At 37.4% G+C, this 19,697-nt stretch overlaps 1 protein-coding gene across 4 annotated transcripts in view; it reads left to right on the top strand.

The window, feature by feature from the left end:
* The window catches only part of LOC122844182 (ras/Rap GTPase-activating protein SynGAP-like), a 56,274-nt gene extending 40,276 nt beyond the window's left edge, over positions 1-15,998 (top strand). For 3 of the 4 annotated variants that reach the window (XM_044139406.1, XM_044139405.1, XM_044139408.1), the window contains 7 exons: positions 1,178-1,385; positions 3,273-3,866; positions 7,788-8,333; positions 8,445-8,591; positions 9,216-9,427; positions 13,455-13,527; positions 15,453-15,998. In XM_044139406.1, the coding sequence (XP_043995341.1) occupies positions 1,178-1,385; positions 3,273-3,866; positions 7,788-8,333; positions 8,445-8,591; positions 9,216-9,427; positions 13,455-13,527; positions 15,453-15,491 (1,819 nt within the window). In that variant the 3' untranslated portion in view covers positions 15,492-15,998. The remainder of the gene's footprint in view (positions 1-1,177; positions 1,386-3,272; positions 3,867-7,787; positions 8,334-8,444; positions 8,592-9,215; positions 9,428-13,454; positions 13,528-15,452) is intronic. The other variant, XM_044139407.1, reaches the window with a different exon arrangement.
* The last annotated feature ends 3,699 nt before the right edge of the window (positions 15,999-19,697 follow it).

The raw sequence follows: 19,697 nt of genomic DNA, 5'->3' as shown, positions 1-19,697 counted from the left end.
CTGTATAGCTTCTCATATTGAGGTAATCAAACCAAATTTCAGATCCACCATAACTGACTGACACCTGCTGGCCTCAGGTTTGCAACCAGCTTCTGACTGAGAAACCAGTAACCTCCTCCCAGTGTCAGAATCTCGCTGAGGAAGAAACTGCACTAGATTTTCTATCACTTTATTATTTCTGCTATAACTGATGTATATTTTCATATAAAATAAGTCAATAGGGTTTAATGTACAAGTTTTATGTCTTCGTGTCATGAGGTTGATCTCAGCCAATTGGTGAGAGAAAAAGTAGATCTTGGTTTCAAAATGTTTGGGCACCCCTGATGTAGAGGGTCAGCATGAAAGGATTACTCAGCACTTTAGTGACGTGCAGGTGGAAAAGTGACGGGTAATGCAAGAATGATGCCATCTCACTTTGTTTGTTCCCTCTGCCCTTGTTTTTTCAATTCCTTACTTGTGTCCTGTCATCCCTTATTTTTTCCCAATCTTCTTTTTCCCTCATTTCTATCTCTCTTCCTTCCTGTACAGTTCTTTTTTTCTGTCTGATTTCTTTTGTCTTTTCCCACCGTACCTTTTTTTCCTGTTTAGTGTTTTTCTCCTCTCCTTTGTCTATCTTCCTTTCCTTCTACCCTTCTTTGTGCACTTCTTTTTTTCTTGTGTACTTCTTCCTGTTTTGTTTCACTCCTTTTTAGTGTCCTGGCTCTCTTTCTTCTTTCATCTATCATTCTTTTCATACCTTTTTGTCTTTCCTTCCTTCGCTGCTTTGTTGTGGCCTACTTCTCTTCCTTCCGATTATCCAGTCTTTTCTTTATTCCTTGCGCTCTTCCTTCCCTTTTTGCTGATGCTTTTTCAGGTTCCATATGAAAACCTTTCTCAGTCTGCCATTTATTCATAGTGAAATAAATATCAACTACTGACAACTTTAGACAGTTGGGTTTTGAAGGTCTGGAAATATTTTGCATGAAAAATTGTGTAGGAACCCTATTACGCACTTGTTATATAATCACACATACATCGATGCATACTGTGAAGCCTCACAGACGAGTGTGTGGGATCAAAACCAAGCAATTCTTCAGCCTCAGTCCCAAAATAAGCGAATAACATCAAGCTGCACATAATCCATCAGAGCTGAGGGACATTCTTCCAGAGTATAGTCTCTTCTTTTGCCTGTCTGCAGCTCGATAGACATCTCGCGCCTCCCGTCGCCCACGACTGGAGTCTCAGCTGTAGAATCCCTCTCCTCCAATCTGAACATGAGGCGTCAGGCCGAGCGAGACCTCCGCTCTTCGTCCAGGGAGGTGTTCTACGTCACCCGCCCACCTCTGGCTCGATCCAGCCCTGCGTACTGCACCAGCAGCTCAGACATCACAGAACCCGATCCGAAGGTAGAGTGCGTTAAGTCCTAACATGTTTACTTCCTCAAATGATGGCATGATGGTGGTGTAACTCAAATTTCAATAAAAATGGCCAATGTTTGCACATGCTACATTATAAAAGATTTTAAAAAAACAGTTGACATTTAGAAGTCCTTCAAAGTCTATGTTTTTTTTTTTTTTTATTAAGTTAAATTGCATCCAGATCTTTGCCATGTTTTTATTTGGCTAGCCTCGTTGGTTGTTTAAAAATCTCTGTTTCCACATTTCTCTTGACCGCTGAGGCGCAGTGGCTGGCTAAAACATTCATCCTGTTTGAACATTTTCACATTTTGTCACTACACAGCAGACATCAATGCATTTTTGTGAATGATCGACACAAAGTAGACCCTCCTTTCACTTTAACTTTAAACTTTAACTGCTTCAAATTTTGTGTGAAAAGACTGGAACAGAAAGCGCATTGAAACATAATTGTTTTGCCAATTCTACTTTGTAAAACAGTCCATTCTCCTTCAGATTGGACAGAGTACATCTGTGGGCTTCAATTCTCCAGTCCTGCCCCCAATTCTCAGTTGAATTTAGCTCCAGACTTTCATTGGACCATTCTAACATGAACACACTTTTAACTATTCCATTATAGATCCAGGCATCTGACCTAATTAATGCTCTCCTGCAATCAATGAATCAGCCAGTCAACGACTCAATCAATTAACGAATGATTGCTTACTGTCCAGGTCACCATGACCACTCCAAAACTTCCTGTGTCATATCTGCCTGTCTGCTCCATATGAAGTGGGCGACCCCCTGTTTTTTTCACACTGTCTGGAAATATTGGAGAAGAGTGGCTTACCCAGGGCGCCAAGTAACACAACTACAAGTGGTTGGAGTGCCACATAAAATCTTGAGGAAATGCATTTATCAAGAAAGTCTCCTCATTTAGAAACAAGAGAACAGTGTCAGAAAAAATTGCCAGGCAGCAGCTTCCTTTCCAAATGAAGAACTAAATTAGAGCCCAGGAGGTTTCAACACAGCACTGTTTGTAACCAGCTCTGTTACCTGTTTTAATTGGAGTTTTCTCTACAGATTATAAAGTTTTAGGGGAAAAAAGCATTTCAGTGATTTCAGTGAAGTTTAATGGCCCAATTTGAAGGAGACAAGTAATAGTATATGATATTTTGTAGCATTGTGAGCATTGTGTGTTACAATGCTGGCATTATAACATACTCCAACAAGATGCCTAAATGTTATGATTTGTTTGAAATTAAGAATTACTGTTTTTGCTTTTATTTATAACTTTTTTAAAACATGGAAAAGAGTGAAGTTTCAATAAATATTTATGTATTCACAATGCCTGTGTCCGTAGTTTGGGTTCATGTTACATGAAACCAAAATTTATTTCATTAGGTTTATAATTCAACCTAATCAGGAGAAAATGAAATTTATTTTACTAAAATTCAAAAATATAGTTCTTTGGTTTTATTTCATGAGCAAGGATCTTGAAGCTGAAGTTTGAAACTTATCATTTGCCACAGTCAATTTCTTGTAAGAAATTTGATTTAAATTCCAGGTAATTATGTTTTTAAAGAAGTTACTTCATTTAAGTATTTTCTCCACTGTAGAACAAAATCTTTTCATAAAAATCTTTTCATATTTTTGTGAAAATATGAAAATGTTTTCTATAAATTTTAGAATAGGATCAAATGCAGATATAGTGAGCAATGTAGATACAAATTACGCTTCTTTAGGTGAAAAGTAATAAACAGTTCTTATTGTCACTTTCATTGTTATTACAATCCTACCACTAAATATCTTATATGTAAATATTTGTGTCAGGTTCATATAAATAAGTGCCTTTGTTGCAGATAGAAAAAGTGAACATTCATTTTGTTTCTCTCTCAGGTCCACAGTGTCAACAAAAGCGTCTCCATGATGGACCTTCAGGACTCCCGAATGAACAGCATCTCGAACCTGAACTCTGTTGGAGACATGCTAGCCTCCTCTCAGGCCTCCATTGCTGGCCTCGGCCACAGCTTCGGGAACCTGGGCGCCCCGCTTCGTATGGGGGGCCACTTGCCCCCGGGGTCATCTGGCTCTGGCCTCAGACTGAGCCAGATGGGCCACATAGGGGCCCCAACAGAATCCATCTCCCAGCAGCAGCAGCAGGCCGCTGCAGCGATGCATTTCCCCCTTTCTTTCCAGAATCCTCTATTCCATCTGGCTGCCCAGAACTCCCCGGCTCAGTCCCAGGCTCCTCCTCCAGGTGCCGCCCCTCCTCCGCTGCTCCTCACCCCGGAGGCTGAGAACGGCCACCCCGACTACCCGCCCGCCTTTGGCAACAGCGCTTTCTCCCGCAGCGAGGACCTCTCTGCCCTGCAGTCGCAGAGCAGCCTGGTGCAGCCCAGCATCGTACATTCACACAGCTACAGCGACGACTTCACCCGGCAGAATCAGAACAACGACTACGCCTGGCACCAGCTGTCTCTGCAGGTGCAGGTAGGAGCCGCTCCACTGGTTTCACACATGGAGAATGATGGTTTGATGCTGTGAATATGTGTCTGCATTCAGCTTTAATCATTTATTACAAGTTAACTACTTAACTGTCACCAATAAAAGGCTTACATTTAATTCAATAGGTTGAGGAGGATTCAAGTGTAATGATGACAGTTAAGGGGTTAATAAATAAATTTAATAAGAACATCACTTTAAATTTTTATGGAAAAAAAACAGTATTTACAGATGTAAATCTTAAAAATCCATTTAATACTGTAGGATAACATCAATTCTCTACATGATAGCTACAGTACAGACCAAACGTTTGGTCTGTACTGTAGAATGTGGCACACATTTTGATTTTTCATTAAAATTATTTTTATTGGTCTTATGTTATATATAAAATAATGTTGGTAATAGTCATCAATAGTCATCAAAAAAAAATTTCTCAAATTATGTATCCCAGTGTGTGATTAATCCACATAAGAAAGCAGTCATTTTGGATGCCTTTTTTTTATCACTGTATGACATTAATTCAAACTTAACCATTCCTATTTTAGATCAGCTAACATAACCAAAATTGCTATTTACTAAATGTCAAAGTAATAAGAGTATTTTTTTTTTTATTCGGAAGTGAGCACTGCATGTGTTTACTCAGAATTTGGAAGAATTGCATATTAAGCTGTATGACTTGGGCCAAAAGTCGACAAGATTGTCGTAATAGTTTGTTTGAACAAAACAGAAACTAGCATAGCTTAGTCAGGTCTGTAGGCCACCTTGCTCACACCTTTTCAGCTCTGTCCACAAATTGTTTTTGGGACCAGACCTTTGTGATGGCCTCTTCAAAATGTTGAATTTGGTGTTTTTAAATCACTTTTAACAGATTTAATGGTATGATTATTTCTGCTTGTGACTAAGCTTTACTTTCCTGGCTCATGTCTTGAGATATTGCTCCAATATTTTTCACATATGGTTACCTCCTCATGATGCCATCCACTATTTTGCATAAGCCCTGCTAGCAGCAAAACACAAAAGCAGCATGATGCTGCCCACACCGCCCCTGTGTTTAGCAGTTGGGATGGTATTCTCATGCTTAAATCTTTAGAAATAATGACTTCTTCCTTGCTGAGGAGCCTTTCAGCCCATGCCGTTTCAGCTCTTATTTCACTGTGGATAATGATAATGGTATTCTGTACCAGCTTCAGCGAGCATCTTGACAAGGTTTTATTTTTTGGGTGGGATTGATACATACTTTGCACCAAAACTTGATTATCTTGGAGACACAGGTTCTGTCTCCTTTCTGAATTATGTGAAACTTTGACGTTTCCACAATGTTTATACTTACTAAGTATATAACAGATGTTTTGTTTTGAAATTTTACCCAAAGATGGATCCGACTTTTGATTCGTGATTCTCTTCCATCTACGTCAATGTTTTAAATTAATTCAGTATTATTAAAAGTTTATAACATCATCATCTGGGCTTATAATCTGCTTAAAAGCATAGTAATGTTACAGTAGTGTATGCAAATTGTCAATACAAATATTTTTTTATTGTCTATGTAAATAACTGTTTTCAGAGTCAGTAAATATGTAAAATGTATTTTTTTAATGGAAAAATTGTAAAACAACTTTTTTATGATCTGCTGAGATGCACTAGTATATGACTCATCTGTTTAATACAAAACAGTCCCAAAATTATTTCTGTGATGAGCCAAAAAAATTGTCAGGAGATGCCGAGTGCACAGAGAATAACATCAGAAATGTGCTAAATGTATCAATAGTTCTGATTCCATTCAAAACATGTTTTCATGCATGTTTTACAGTTTTATAACTTGCTTTATTTTCAACTGAGTTTTTTGATCAAATTAAATCAATGAAAACACAGAGAAGCACTGCAGTTAACAATCCTGTTACATTATTTTACATTTTGTTTTACACTATTTAAAGCAGTTTTGCTTGATCTTATGTCTACACTAAATGTTTGGGGTTGTTAAAAGGGTACCTATTTTTGCATGTTGTTTTATTCAGTTTTAATTAGCTCATTTTATTTCCACAAATCTACTCCTATCTTAAAAAAATAAATAAATAAAAGCTGCTTAAACGGATCAGTGTGGCATCTCTTCTGAAATCATTGTAATATGCTTATAGAGATGTAAGAATTTTGCGGTTTTCTGTTGCATAATTTGGCATTTATTAATTACAAAATAAGTCGGCTTAAATTTGAGTGACTGAAATCTTCAGCAACTATATGAAGGGTTTGATCAAGGATCTCTGGTTGAGCAGTGTAATGAGCAAAGCCTACTATGTCCCATGCCTGCTTCATCTGGACTCTGTGAGACTGCTTCACAGACGCTGCACTGCGCGTCCTTGTTTTAACAGTTCTGGTTATTAGCTGTCGGCCAACCGGGCAGATAACACTGTCAGAGCTGCTGATGCTGCATTATCATTATCTTTCTTAGCCATGCGTGTCCTGCGGATGTGGTGCAGCACCTCCACTAAGGAGTAAAGACAGAGAAGTTTCAATCTGAAAACGTTTCAGCTTTAATTACACTGCTTGATGGGGTCAAGAGAAGCGTGTGTTTTCTGATGCATGTTTAAATGAACTCTGCGGCTAAGGATCGGTTAGTCTGCACTCGGGCCATTGATCCGTCAGGCTGATAAGCTTACTATGAGGCATGGATGTAAAATTACGGTGTTTAATGATGTTGTCATGTCATCTTGAGCTATTTCTGTCCCTCTGTGTGGTTTAATGGAACAAACATCACAAGCCACCTGCTTATTTCTACAGATGGTGCATTCAGGAAAGAGCTTTAAGAATTAATGATTAATCTGTCCATCCATCACAAATGATTGCAGTTATTTAGGATGTTAATCAAAACTAAACTTGCAAATTCCTTTGCATTTACACAAATATGAGAGCAAAATAGAGATCATTCTTAAGTAGTCTCATCTTTAATTACAAAAAAAAAAAAAAAATCGAAAAGGTTGCGTCTCCATGAGCATCTGCTGACCCAGTTGTCGTCAACTGTGATTGTGGAACAGATGGAGGGTCTCAGTCGGAGGCACCCTAAGGTGTGAGTAGCTTATAAGCAGGTGAAAGATCTTGAATTTTGAATCATGTTGCTCCGTCTGGTGGAAGTATTTATAACACTTTTACACTTATAGTAAGATACACAGAAAAGGTGAACTGACTAGGGCATTGAAGCAAAACTGCTCCATCTCTCACATTAAAGATTGATTTTGAAAAAATTGGACATACCTTTAAACATTAATCACTTTGGCCCTAATGTTTATTTTTAGGAAGCAAAGTTTTCTCTTTGTAAAGGAAAGAACTTTCACATCAACAGTAACTTCTTGTTATTGGAGACGTCTTTTAGTATCTTGTGGTTTGCTGTTAGGGCAAACTTGCTTGGAGCAACAACTACAAAGTGGGGTTGTTTCAGATTTCCTCCACTTGCGAATCAATTTTCAAATGATTTTGATACTACTTTAAATTAATAATCAGCTGCTAGATTCTTCTTTTTCAATAATCAGCTCTTTATTGGATCTCCCATGGTGCTCACTCACATTTCAGTTGTAAAGACCACACCACACTTAATGTCTGAGCTTTAACAAGGAAAACCTTCAAAACTCAGAGACCTATTTTTTGATATTACTTATCAGAAAATGTATCTTTTTAAAATGACATTTTTACAGAGAATGTCGAGATTATTATTATTTTTTTCAATAGACACCTTGTGTTTACATACGTTAGAAAATACTCAGGCTCTTGTAGGTTGTCCTATTTTTTTTGTCATGGCTGTTTGTAGGAATTCAGTGCCACAGCAACAAAAATGAACACTCCTCTCAAAATAGATAGATAATCTTTCCCTCGTTGTGACTCATACTGTTTTCTTTTTTTTTGCATCCATTTCCCTCTCAGGAGTCTCTGCAGCAGCATCACCTGATGGGACTCACATCTCAGACAGGCACTGGCACAGGCACTCCTGCTTCCTTGGCTACACCTCCGACGACAGTTCATCCGTCCCGCCAGTCATCCATTGCTGCTCAGCACCTCAAGTCCCAGCGTTCCATCAACACGCCTGCCACTGCCACGCCTCCAAAGGTTCGTCCGCAGAGCAGGAACCTCCTCCTCAACTCCTCGGATGCGAGCTTCAGCGGCAGTCAGCCAAAGTCCCGCCCGTCGAAGCAAACGACGCAGCAGCAGCAGCAGCAACAGCAGCAGCAGCAGCAGCAGCAGCAGCAGCAGCAGCAGCAGCAACAGCAACAACAGGACGGGCACCTGTCTGTCACCGACAGTCCGGCTCCAGGGCTACCCTTCCAGACGAGCTCCGCTAAAGAAAACCAGGCTCCGGCAGCAGCTGCAGAAGAGTCCACAGACACGCCCACAAAAAGCAGCAAGAAGTCCCAGCAGTCACAGCTGCAGCCGCCGCAGCAGCATCTACTGAAACCAGTCGCAAACAAACAGGTGAACGCTGCAAGTCCCTAAACAAAAACAATAAAAGGTCTTTAAGCTGAAACTATTTAATGGTTAAAACAGTATTGGAAATCTTCTTCTTTTTCTTGATTGGTGTTCCAGGGTAACAGCCAGGGAATGAACGAGCGGACGGTCGCATGGGTCTCCAACATGCCACACCTCTCTGCCGACATCGAGAGCCTGCGGCCGGACCGCGAGGGCCAGCTGAAAGAGTACTCTAAGAGCATGGATGAGTCACGACTAGAAAGGGTCAGCTGCTTTTTTACCTGTCAGAATATTTAATAATTGTTTGTGATTAAATGACCGTTTTTTTCAGACTACCGTAGTAATAATGTGAGTAATTGTGTTTTGAATTACCTTTATTTTAGAAATTAGAGACAAAAGAGGAGCCTTCTGGGGTTTTAGTCAGATAGGTGTTAGCTTCATGCATAGACAATTGCAAAAGTACTTAAACTTGGGATTTTAAGTGACCAGTCAATACAGAGTTGCACATAATTTAGAAGTGAGATGAATCTAGCACATATTTTGAAATATCTTCAAACATACAAATTGGAAAAGTGTGGTATTTTCATTTTAGGATCTCATTATTTCAGTATCTCAGAAAAAAAAAGTTGTAGTGAAAGTTAAAACAGGGCTAGATTATAAAACAATATGCCAAACTTACCACCAATGTCCTCACAGTGAAACATGGTGATGGCAGCATAATGCTTTATGGGTACATTTGTTATAATTCTTTGAATTCTTCTGTAAGATAGTAGTATACTGTACTTTTTCATATGTAAACACTTCCATTTCCAGAAGCATGAATACTTTTCCAATGTATTTCCAATGTTTTGGTGAAATCATATTTGTAATATCTGTTTCACCTTTCAGGTGAGGGAATACGAAGAGGAAATTCACTCTCTGAAGGAGCGGCTGAAGATGTCGCATCGCAAACTGGAAGAGTACGAGCAGAGGCTTCTGAGCCAGGAGCAGCAGACCAGCAAGATCCTGCAGCAGTACCAGAACCGCCTCGAAGACAGCGAGCGGCGCCTGAAGCAGCAACAACTGGAAAAAGACTCTCAAATCAAAGGCATCATCAGCAGGTGATTAGCTTTCAGGTTGAGCAGGAAGTAATACCTGGTTTCTTCTGTTTCGTCACGTTTGCTTCACAAAACAAACGTGCACTTGTTCAGGTGAGTGTCGCACATTGTTTGGCACAGCCAAGATCCACAAGCTATCCATATCTAACTACTATGAGGAGTGTTACAACATAAGATTTCTTTTTAATCCTGCAGAAACATAATCCTTTTTAATGCCGCTCATAATCACGCAAGAAGATAAAACACAAAACCTCCTTTGTTAATTAAACTCTGCACCTTTAAAATTTAAATGTTCTGTTTACATAAAATTGAGGGAAACATAACTTAAGAGTATAAAAACACAAAAAAGATGCATAATTATACAAATGTGAGTTGATAGCAGGAAATCAGAGTTTTTTTTATTAAAGAAACTGATAGAAAAAGATTGCAGATGTCGCTTTATTCATGTCTGATGGCTTGGTAATGTAGGTTTGTGACAGCGAGAGACATTGTGGAAGAAACACTGTCAGTGTGGTTAAAGTGCCTTTATTGAACCTGTAGTGGCTGCCAGTAGGAGAGGGGAAGCCATGTAAGTGTTCCCTGTTGAGAGGCAGAGAAGAGAAGGCCAGCTTGTGATCCTCTGAAGCCTCCTGTTTTCTACTTCAGTGCAGCTGAAGGTCATATCTGCTCTCTCATTGCAGAAGCAGTGGAGCACAATGAGCTGTTGTATTCAGCTTGTTTTTATTAGAAATCTGTGTGGAAATAGAAGGCAATTTCTATTAAAGGCCGCTGTTATGTGTTCGGTCCAGGAGAGGTCAGCAGAGATGAGGAAACGCAGGATAGCTCTGATTTGGCATATGCTGATAAGAGAACATGAAGGCATCACCTCCCTCTTTAGAATTACTAGTTATCATGTATGATAGTATTAAATATACATTAAAAAAATATGCAATCATGTTTGATGAATTAAAATATTCCTGAAAAGTATATTTATTTCAGTAGCTAAATTCATATGAAACAAGTTATAATTACACACAGACTGGTGTATTCAAGCCTTTAATTCTGTTAAATGTTACAAATTGCTATTATTATTGCTAATGAAAACATTACATTTGATATTAGAATGTCATACTAGACACAGAAAAATATATTTTTATTACAGAAGTAAGGGATGAATGTGTTATATTTTCTAAAAGTTCTTTTAGTCTGAAAGTCTGAACACAACTCATAATTTCTTGAACATGACTGTATATTACAGATCTCCTTAAAATGTTCTAATACCATTAGCTTAGCTACTAAAATAATACTTACTGACACACAGATTATTAATGTAGTTTTTTTTTTTTAAAACTGTGCAATGAATAATATTTGGGACTTACAAATTTCCTCTTTTTTTTTTGCCTTTTTATCACAATCGCAAATAATTGTTTCTGATTATTGAATGCCTTCAATAATCAGAAACAATAATTTACGACAAGGAATATTCATGTTCAAATTTTCATGGCATTGTAGCTAGAAGTGTATTTTGTTTATAATTGATTAAATTAGAAGTAATTTCCTATGTGTTTAGGATGTATCGGTGTAAAGTGCAACATTTGACCTCATATTTGTAAGAAGAATTTTGTCTCTTTGTTGGACTGAACTGCATTTACAGAGGAAACATATTGAGGGGCTCAGCTAATTTGTTGTGGAGAGCTGAGCAGGCTGATAGAGGAACATTAAGAACCTATTTACCCAGAGGCAGAGGACTATCAGCCAGCTTAGCAACAAGAATGTTTCAGATTATGTCGCCAAATGTTGAGCTACAGTCATTGAAAAGCATTTACAGCAACAAACCTCCCAAAGCGGTCCAAACAGCTCGACGAGCTTCGGATATGGCTCCTTCAGTGAATCTGTTTGTCTTCTTCAAAAACTAATGAGGATAAAATGTGGGAGGGAGGCTGGCTTTGATTAGATGGAAAAAAAAAAAAAAGGACTCTGAAGGCACTTTATGGGATGGATGAGTTTATTTGCTGTCATTTCAGTTTTTTTCTTTGGGTGTGCAAATGAGGGGTTGCAAACTTTAGGGAGTCTGGAATTGAGGTTTGTCTCAGGACTGGAGTTACATGAACCTGTAAAAACTTTTGTGCTGAATCAATAAGCTGATATATATCATCTCCAGGGCCATTTGGGTGAAAATTTAGCTTTCAGCAGTTGCATTGATTCGCAGAAGTATTCAAATCCCTAGAACTTTTTTTAAATTTTTTTAAGTTTATTGCGTTACAAACACAAACATTATTTCTTGTTGGGATTTAATGTATTACAGCAACACAAAATAGTCACAATTTTAGGTGTTCTATGCTGGATTTTGATATAAAACTTTGACTGGACCATTTTAACACATGAATATGGTTCAGTTGAAACCATTTCATTGTAGCTCTTGTTGAATGTTTACTGTTGTGAACTCCATCCTGGTCTCAAGCCATTTATAGGCTCTAGCAGGTTTTCTTCCAGGATTCAATCTGTAGATCCATCCACCTTTCCATCAACTCTGACCAGTCTCCCTGCTCTGCTGTGTTTTGTCTTGGGAAGAGAGTTTTCATTTTGATGTCCTCTGTGTGGCTTGCAGTGTTTTTCATGCAATTTTGGTCTTATTTGACCTTCTTTACCTACAATGTCCATAGCTGAGGTGTAGAAAACTGGGATCAACACTTATCATAATCTTCTTTCAATAATTGTGTTCATTTTTACCACTTAGTAAAGGCCTGAAATGGTTTGATTGGCTTTCAGCTGAGTCGGTTAAAAGTGTTTAGAAGATACATTTAGATAAATGCTGAGCAGCCCTGGAAGAAAAAACTGTACAGGAACACGACCCCAGACTTTCTGACAGAATTACAGTGGAGTAGTTCAGCTCAAACATGCCTGGTTCAATGAACCAAACTGCTGAATTACCTCCTGAACTTATTTGATTCAGCTGTATTGAAACAGAGTAACATCTAGCAGCTTTAGGACACAAATCCCAGAGGACTAAAGTTTGACATCCTTGGTTTAGATCATGTTTTGGAATGAACCAGTCAAAGTCCACACCTATATTAAATTGTAAATCTGTGGCAAGATATATTTTATATTCAGATGCATATTCCAGACAAATGGGCAAAAACAATTAACATTCCAAATGTGTAAAGCAGAGAGACACAGGCTAAAAGACATGAAGCTGAAATTACAGTTAAAACTGGTTCTGCAAAAATACTTTCCATTTTCCTATGACTTTACAGTAATTGCTTATTTCATGCGGGCTATCACACAAAAATTCAAGGGTTGTGACTACTTTTGTGTAGCCTAAAGTCAAGATGACTTGTTGTTCTGCATCCCAGTAATCCCACTGTCAAAAACAGTGGGATTACAAAACCAGTTTTGTTTTTCTTTTAAATAACATGTTCATTCATTTTCAACATGATGATTTGAATTACCTTCATATTTTGTTAGTTGTCATTGACTTTTGTATGTTTATGTTGTTGACTGTGTACTGCCATAAGGAGAAGACTGTAACATCTAATCTTTCACTTTAAGTGTTTTCAATTGATTTTTCTTTTTTTCAAACAGAATAATCAGTTTGAATCAACTAATAAAGCTGAAATTGTGGCCAAGTCTCTAATGTACAGTTAAAAATAAAGATAATCTAAACCTAGACAGGCTGATTGTGACCATAGAAATTAATACTTGGAAGAAATAATAATAATAATAATAATAATAATAATAATAATAATAATAATAATAATAATAATAATAATAATAATAATAATAATAATAATAATAATAATAATAATAATAATAATAGTGAGCAGACAATACATGACCATACACTTCACTATTCCACAATTTCATTTTACATTTTCTGCACCTGAACAAATATTAGATTAACTTTTGGGCACCTCAGAGGCTGCCCAGGAACACTTCAGGACCTTAATATCATCATATGGCTGCACAATCTCACAGTACATCTGAAGAACGCCGGCTTCATAACTCTACTTTTGTCAACCGGTCTGTTTTGTTTCTATTTCCCTGTTGTCAGACTCATGGCTGTGGAAGATGAGCTGAGAGGGGGTGCCATTCCTGATATTAAGCCTCGAATCCTCACAGACCAGGTTTGTGCCTGTGTCTACACCACCAGTCATGTCCTAAATCATTATTGCATCACATCCAAGAGCGTTTTTTGTAGAAGCCAGCACAGGTTGAGATGTTTGCAGCAGCTTCCACATACGTCAGCCACCTCCATCGTTCAGTCCACGCTTTTTGTCTTATCAAAAAGCAACATTTCACAGCATCTTGCACACCCTTGGCGGGTGGGCATAAGGATCGGGCGAAGCACAAATCACAAATCCTAAAAACTGTGAAGAAACAGCAAATCGTCATAGCAGAAATTAGATATTATTTACCTCAAAGAGCTTATGATTCTCTGGAATGCATTTATCACTGAGGAACTGTGACTCACCAGCAGCGTCAGTGCAATTCAAGTTGCTGAATGCACCATGTGGGATGATTGGTGACGCAGGTGAAGAGGCTGTTTGTGCTTAAATAACTCGAAGGAAACGTTTGCTATCCTTGAAATATACCGTCACCTTCTCTGCAGCTCCAAGGAGCGCAAGCAAACCCATCAAACTGTGTCTTGTAAGACGGCCAAATACAGAAACGTTTCAGCACCGGGCCTGCTGTGAAATTTTTACACCAGAAACCTAAAATAAATAAAATGCGATGGGATTAAATGTCCAAACTGTGCAATCTAATTTGGAGTCTGGTGAGAGAGTTTAGTTATGACTCTGCTGGATTAGCCTCCAATCGTTGGTTTAAAGTCCTGTCAGAAGAAGAGTATTGCAGAATTAAAATCCTCCGTCATTTCATTAAGACCTTTTAAAGTTCTCGTTTTCATTTCAAGTTAATTTTTTTTTTTTTTTATTAAAACACTCAACCTAAAAAGATGAAATCCTATTTTAACCCTCACCTTCCAGACACATAACTTTAAAATTAAATAATGGCTTCAATATAGATAGATTTCAAGACCTCACTGATGCATGTTGCTTCCTTTTTATAACCTCATGAAAAAATCCAAAAAATTGGAAAAGATATCAAGTAGAGAATTGAGGATCTCCATAAGTCTAGCTGATCTATGGGTTTCCAGATGCTTCAGGGTGCAACATACATCAAATTATATATTAGTATATAATTTCTGAGTACATTCTCAGTGATGTTATCTAGTTTGAATTCATGAGTCCTGAGACTTTACCCTCATCTATTCCTACACAATCTCCCTGAAAAAATAAATAAAAATATAAATGTACTGCTGTTTGGGATTAGTTGTAAATTTAATTTATTTATCCTCAACTAAGAAATGTGCCTTTTAAAATAATATCACAGCACATTTCTTGTCATATCAAAACCATGTTTATTTATTTTCCCATCATGTCATTCCATTCTGTCTTCAGAGTCTTGCTATTAAGCCCTTTAAGTCTCTGTTGAGGGGTTATGTTATCAGACATTCCCAAAATTAAATTGGTAATTTTCATGTCAAGTTAAAATATTCAACTATGTAAAGGAATCTGGTGATCATGTGGACTGGAGAATAGTTCTCATTAATGCTAGGACTACAAAAGAGAAGACCTCTCTGCTTCTTTGCACTGACAGAAATAACCCATCTAATTTTTCATTATGGCAAAGTGTAGCACACATTAAGAAGCGACTTAAGATTAAGTCTTTATGTACCTCTGATTTTAAATATTTTTGTCTGAATTTAATCTTTTTAATTTTATTTAAATGTACAAAGTTAAAACAGGGGAACACTTTTAAATACTTCAGTAAAACTAGGTCTGGATGAACTTGGTGACCCCTGGAGTTTCCCACATATTCAGTTACTGTACGTTAACCAGCTGTTATGTCTTAGCAGCACACTTATTCTACAGTCAAATTTAACTTAATATAAAAGAAAACCCTGATTTGAAGAAATATTAAGCTAAGATTCACTTTTCAGCTGTAAATGTAGAAAAAATGGTAATTGTATCTATTTTGTCTTCTGCAGTCTTTCAGCCAGGTCTATGGGGGCCTCCCTGGATCCTGACTGCTAGCTCCAAAGTGACCAGAATTCATGATGGTCACTCGGGTGTAAGAAGGTGGATCAAAACGACTCCTACAGACTGACTCCAGTCAAAGGCCTACACAGGACCAACGATGGTGTCATCTCACAACATTATCCATTAAGAAATATTTTCAAAATTGTCGCAAATATGAAAACTAAGCCTGTAACAGAACTTGACAATCAACTCAGCAAGAGGACCAACGTGTGCAGCAAAAGCTTTGCACGATTTGGTTGAAATATAAGCCAGTGCCACAATAACGGCAATACTGTTCCTAAAGAGATTTTGTAACTGTGGTGAAGAAGTTGTGGAAAACAATGGGATGAAGATGGATTTAAGATTACTTTCTTCCTTCTACAAGAAGCTTCCCACTTCAGTGGCTGAGGATAAAATGTACTGAAGAGGCTTTTACCAGGCACAATATTCTTTCATGGTGACTCCTTCAACAAGCAACAAGCATGTTGTTGAATCATTAAATATTTTCTACTTTAGATTTAGTAGAATTTTGCTTTTTTTAAATTTCTTGTTATATTACAGCCATCTCATCTTAAAAAGCCAGACAAGATCTACAATCAGCTGATTTGAGTACAATCTGAGGTCTGATTTAACTTTTTAAGTTTGAAAGATATTGCTAAAACTTGACTTTCAATGTGTATAAAAATGTATTCGTAAATATTCTAAATCTACGTAATAATGGGGGCTCTTAAACTAATCTCATTTTATAAAAGTAATGGATATAATGACAACATGGTGATTCTTCAAAACAGTGATACAGATTGCTATTTTTCTAAGGAAAATTCTGGGCCAATTAAACGCATTACAGTATTGTAACAATTTTATCCAGTTCTGCACATTTGTAAGGAGTCTTGGAACCAAATGTGGTTTGAATGGCAACCAAATTAAAATTCATGTCTGTCCTTGGGTATTTTAAAATATGGTTTAGGAGATAAAATGTAGGCATGAGGAATCTGTATCTAACCTGTTGTATGCATTTTTCAGAACAGACTCAATTTGGAGTATGGGGGAGAGATTCAATGGACCTTACCACAGGGGCCGCTTTTCATTGGCTGATGCCCATTCTACGTAGTAGCGCGGCTAAAACGTGCTTGTCAGTCTCACAAACACACGCTTCCCGTTAGAAAAGTACAGCATAATGGCAGTACTGATACAACTTCTACACCTTGAAGCCTGTCTGCTACACTGTCTTACCTTAGCTAAACTGATCAATATGCAATGTGTACTGCATCTGACATACACTAAAGATTTTATCTTAGCAGAAAAGGCTTTGGACTAAACTGTTATTCGTGTTAGCCACTCTAGCACCAAGTACAGCTAGTCAATCAAGCATCGCTATGTTCAGGGAAGCGCTGATTAATAATCGAGAAATAAATATCAAGTCTAGAAACTTGATATTGTAACGGACTGAATGTTATGTTTTTAACGTAATCTTTGCTCGTCTTGTGGGGCGCAGGCGGTTGTCACGGTAACAGGTGTGCTTAAACTACAGAGAGAGAGAGAGAGAGAGAGAGAGAGAGAGAGAGAGAGAGAGAGCGAGAGAGAGAGAGAGAGAGATCACCTATTTAAGTTGTTTACCTTTGCGTTGGTGTGGCGCATTACAGTCACCGTAGTTTCTAAACGTTTGACTAATTACCTCGTTCGTTTGTGAGTATACGTCATTCACATCAAACATCAAATAGAACAAATATATTTCATAAAATTTTAACAAACAAATGGCTTCTACTGCGATAATTCCTTGAAATTAAATTAATTATATCCCAACTTCAGAAGATTTGACTTTACCTTTACAGAGCTCTTTGGTTCCTCCTATCAGTCTGTAGCTTCTCATATTGAGGTAATCAAACCAAATTTCAGATCTACCATAACTGCTGGCCTCAGGTTTGCAACCAGCTTGTGACTGAGAAACCAGTAACCTCCTCCCAGATGATGCCATGAACTTGTTAGTTCCTCTGTCCATTGTAGTAGCTGATATATTGTGAAATCCAGTAGAAATATTGCACTAATGGAGTCATGTTTACATAGAAACAAGGTGAGACTTGCGGTCACGTGGGTCGGTTGTGGGCGGAGCTTGGTAAGGTCCATTACTCTCCAATTACACTCACATTGGAGAGTACAGCTAACAGCATCACAGAAATGGGTCAAATCAATACAATACATACTCAAATCTTTTTGGACAGGTTAAGTGTCGAATTTTAGTAGTTATACCCTGCCCCTTTTTTAGTTAGATGTCGACGCCACCACCTTCCAAACCAAACAACTCTCCGAGTAGCTGCTAGCTTGACTCCGAGTAGCTTCTAGCTTGACTCCCAGTCACTTTGTAACGCTGTTTTGAAAATGTGCCATAAGACGTTATGTTAATAGCTTTGACTATAAGTTTACTGTTTTTGTTTGTTTGTTTTTAAGTGTCTCTGAAGCATACATCTGCAACAATTCTGCATGTGCTTTTGGTGGCAAGAATAAGTAAGTCGGTAATTCTATGATTTTGCTACAGTTATCACGCTTTGAGACAGCTTTATCATTGTAAGACATATATTTTAAGCTAACCTGCCAGCTCCTCCAGTTTTTATTCGGAAGAGTTTGGCACTGAGCCTTTTGCATTATTGCTACAACATGATGGATGGAGAGAAACGGATTGATTAAAATATTAGAAGACTAAGAAACAGGGATATGTAGTATATGTGCATAGGATTTGACTGCCTTACAGTCTGTAATACAGGGCCCAAAAATAACAAAACCAATACAAAGAAAAAGGAAAAAAAACAACTGTAAACTTTGTATATTAAATGTACTTTTTGTAGTCAGGTGATGAATTAATAAGCAGTGTGTTGGTTAACTCTATTAGAATCATTTACATTACAAATTTCATGGTTGATATATTTTATCTTAACCTCTTGCCTTTAAAAATACATTTTACTTCAAGATAAATTATTAAAAAAAATACATGTTTATGTTACCAGAAATGTATAAAATAGCTTAATGTATATCTATTCTTATATGTAAAATGTATTAAAATCAAGGGTAGGCCCTCAGGCATGTTCAAGTTGTGGCAAAAACTAATTCTTATATTCTATGATGACTCTTAATGCTGCAATCCAGAAACAACAGTTGCGGGCGGAGTGTTTTTCTTTTCTTCCAGAGGAATTGATGATCAATTATTATACTAGCTCGCCTGTGTTGTGTAACCAAAACAGTTGTGGTGCTTTCATCGATGCTGGATTGCAGTTTTGAGTTATTTTTGAAATATGTATTTATTTACTTGGCCTGCATTGCAATACAGTATTCTAACGTGTTAAATTTCATATCTGTTTTTATTTTTCTGAACACTGCAATCCTTGGTCTGTAAGAAATGTTTTCAACAAAAGCAAATATAAACTATTTAAAGTTATGCTTATATATTATTGAAGTTTTATTTGTGTTGGCTGCAATGGGCTACCTCTTAAATAAAGCCCTTGCCAGTTGTCTGCTTTATACCATACAAAGTAAGAAAATATTTTTGTTTTAATTGGTTAGAACAACTTTTTTTTTAATTACCCCAAGTACAAACTAGTTAAAACTTTACTACTAACCAAATAGGGAAATAAATCAGGTTCAGATCTAGGTTGCTTGCTTATTGCTATTTCTGGATGTTCCACACTTTTTGAGGTTTCTCATATTTAAGTGCCGTTACCATCATAATCAAACTAATATTATTTGCATTCCAAAAATTTGTCATACTCTCAGGTGTTATGGTGAGCACAGAGGAAACAAAACAAATATTGCATTTCTGTTAAATTAACAAAGAGGGATGCACTTGTACATTTGGTTGACCAGAAAAAGTTTATCTTTAGTTGCTAATCTAGAGCAAAAAAATTTGTTATATGTCATCAAGCTTGCAAAAGCATGTCTGCAAGGTTTGAGGAAGCACACAAACTATGAGACAAATAAAAGGAAACTGTATTTTCAGTCAAAATGTCTGCCAGTTATGGCAGGTCAGAGCTTTTAGAAATCTGAAAAGGTAATGGGGCCCAAAAGGCTGCAGTTTGTTCCCTGCTACAGAACATTCAGAGACTTTTTGCAGATGAGAATTTTGGTTAATCTTGATACTCATGAATATGAAACCCTTTTACTTTCACTCTTTGTTCTCTACATGTACATTATTGTGATGGACCAGTAGTTGAATTTATATTTGGCAC

Source organism: Gambusia affinis, linkage group LG14, assembly GCF_019740435.1.
Source record: "Gambusia affinis linkage group LG14, SWU_Gaff_1.0, whole genome shotgun sequence".
In the NCBI taxonomy this organism is placed as follows: domain Eukaryota; kingdom Metazoa; phylum Chordata; class Actinopteri; order Cyprinodontiformes; family Poeciliidae; genus Gambusia; species Gambusia affinis.
This window is presented reverse-complemented; position numbering and strand designations above follow the sequence as displayed.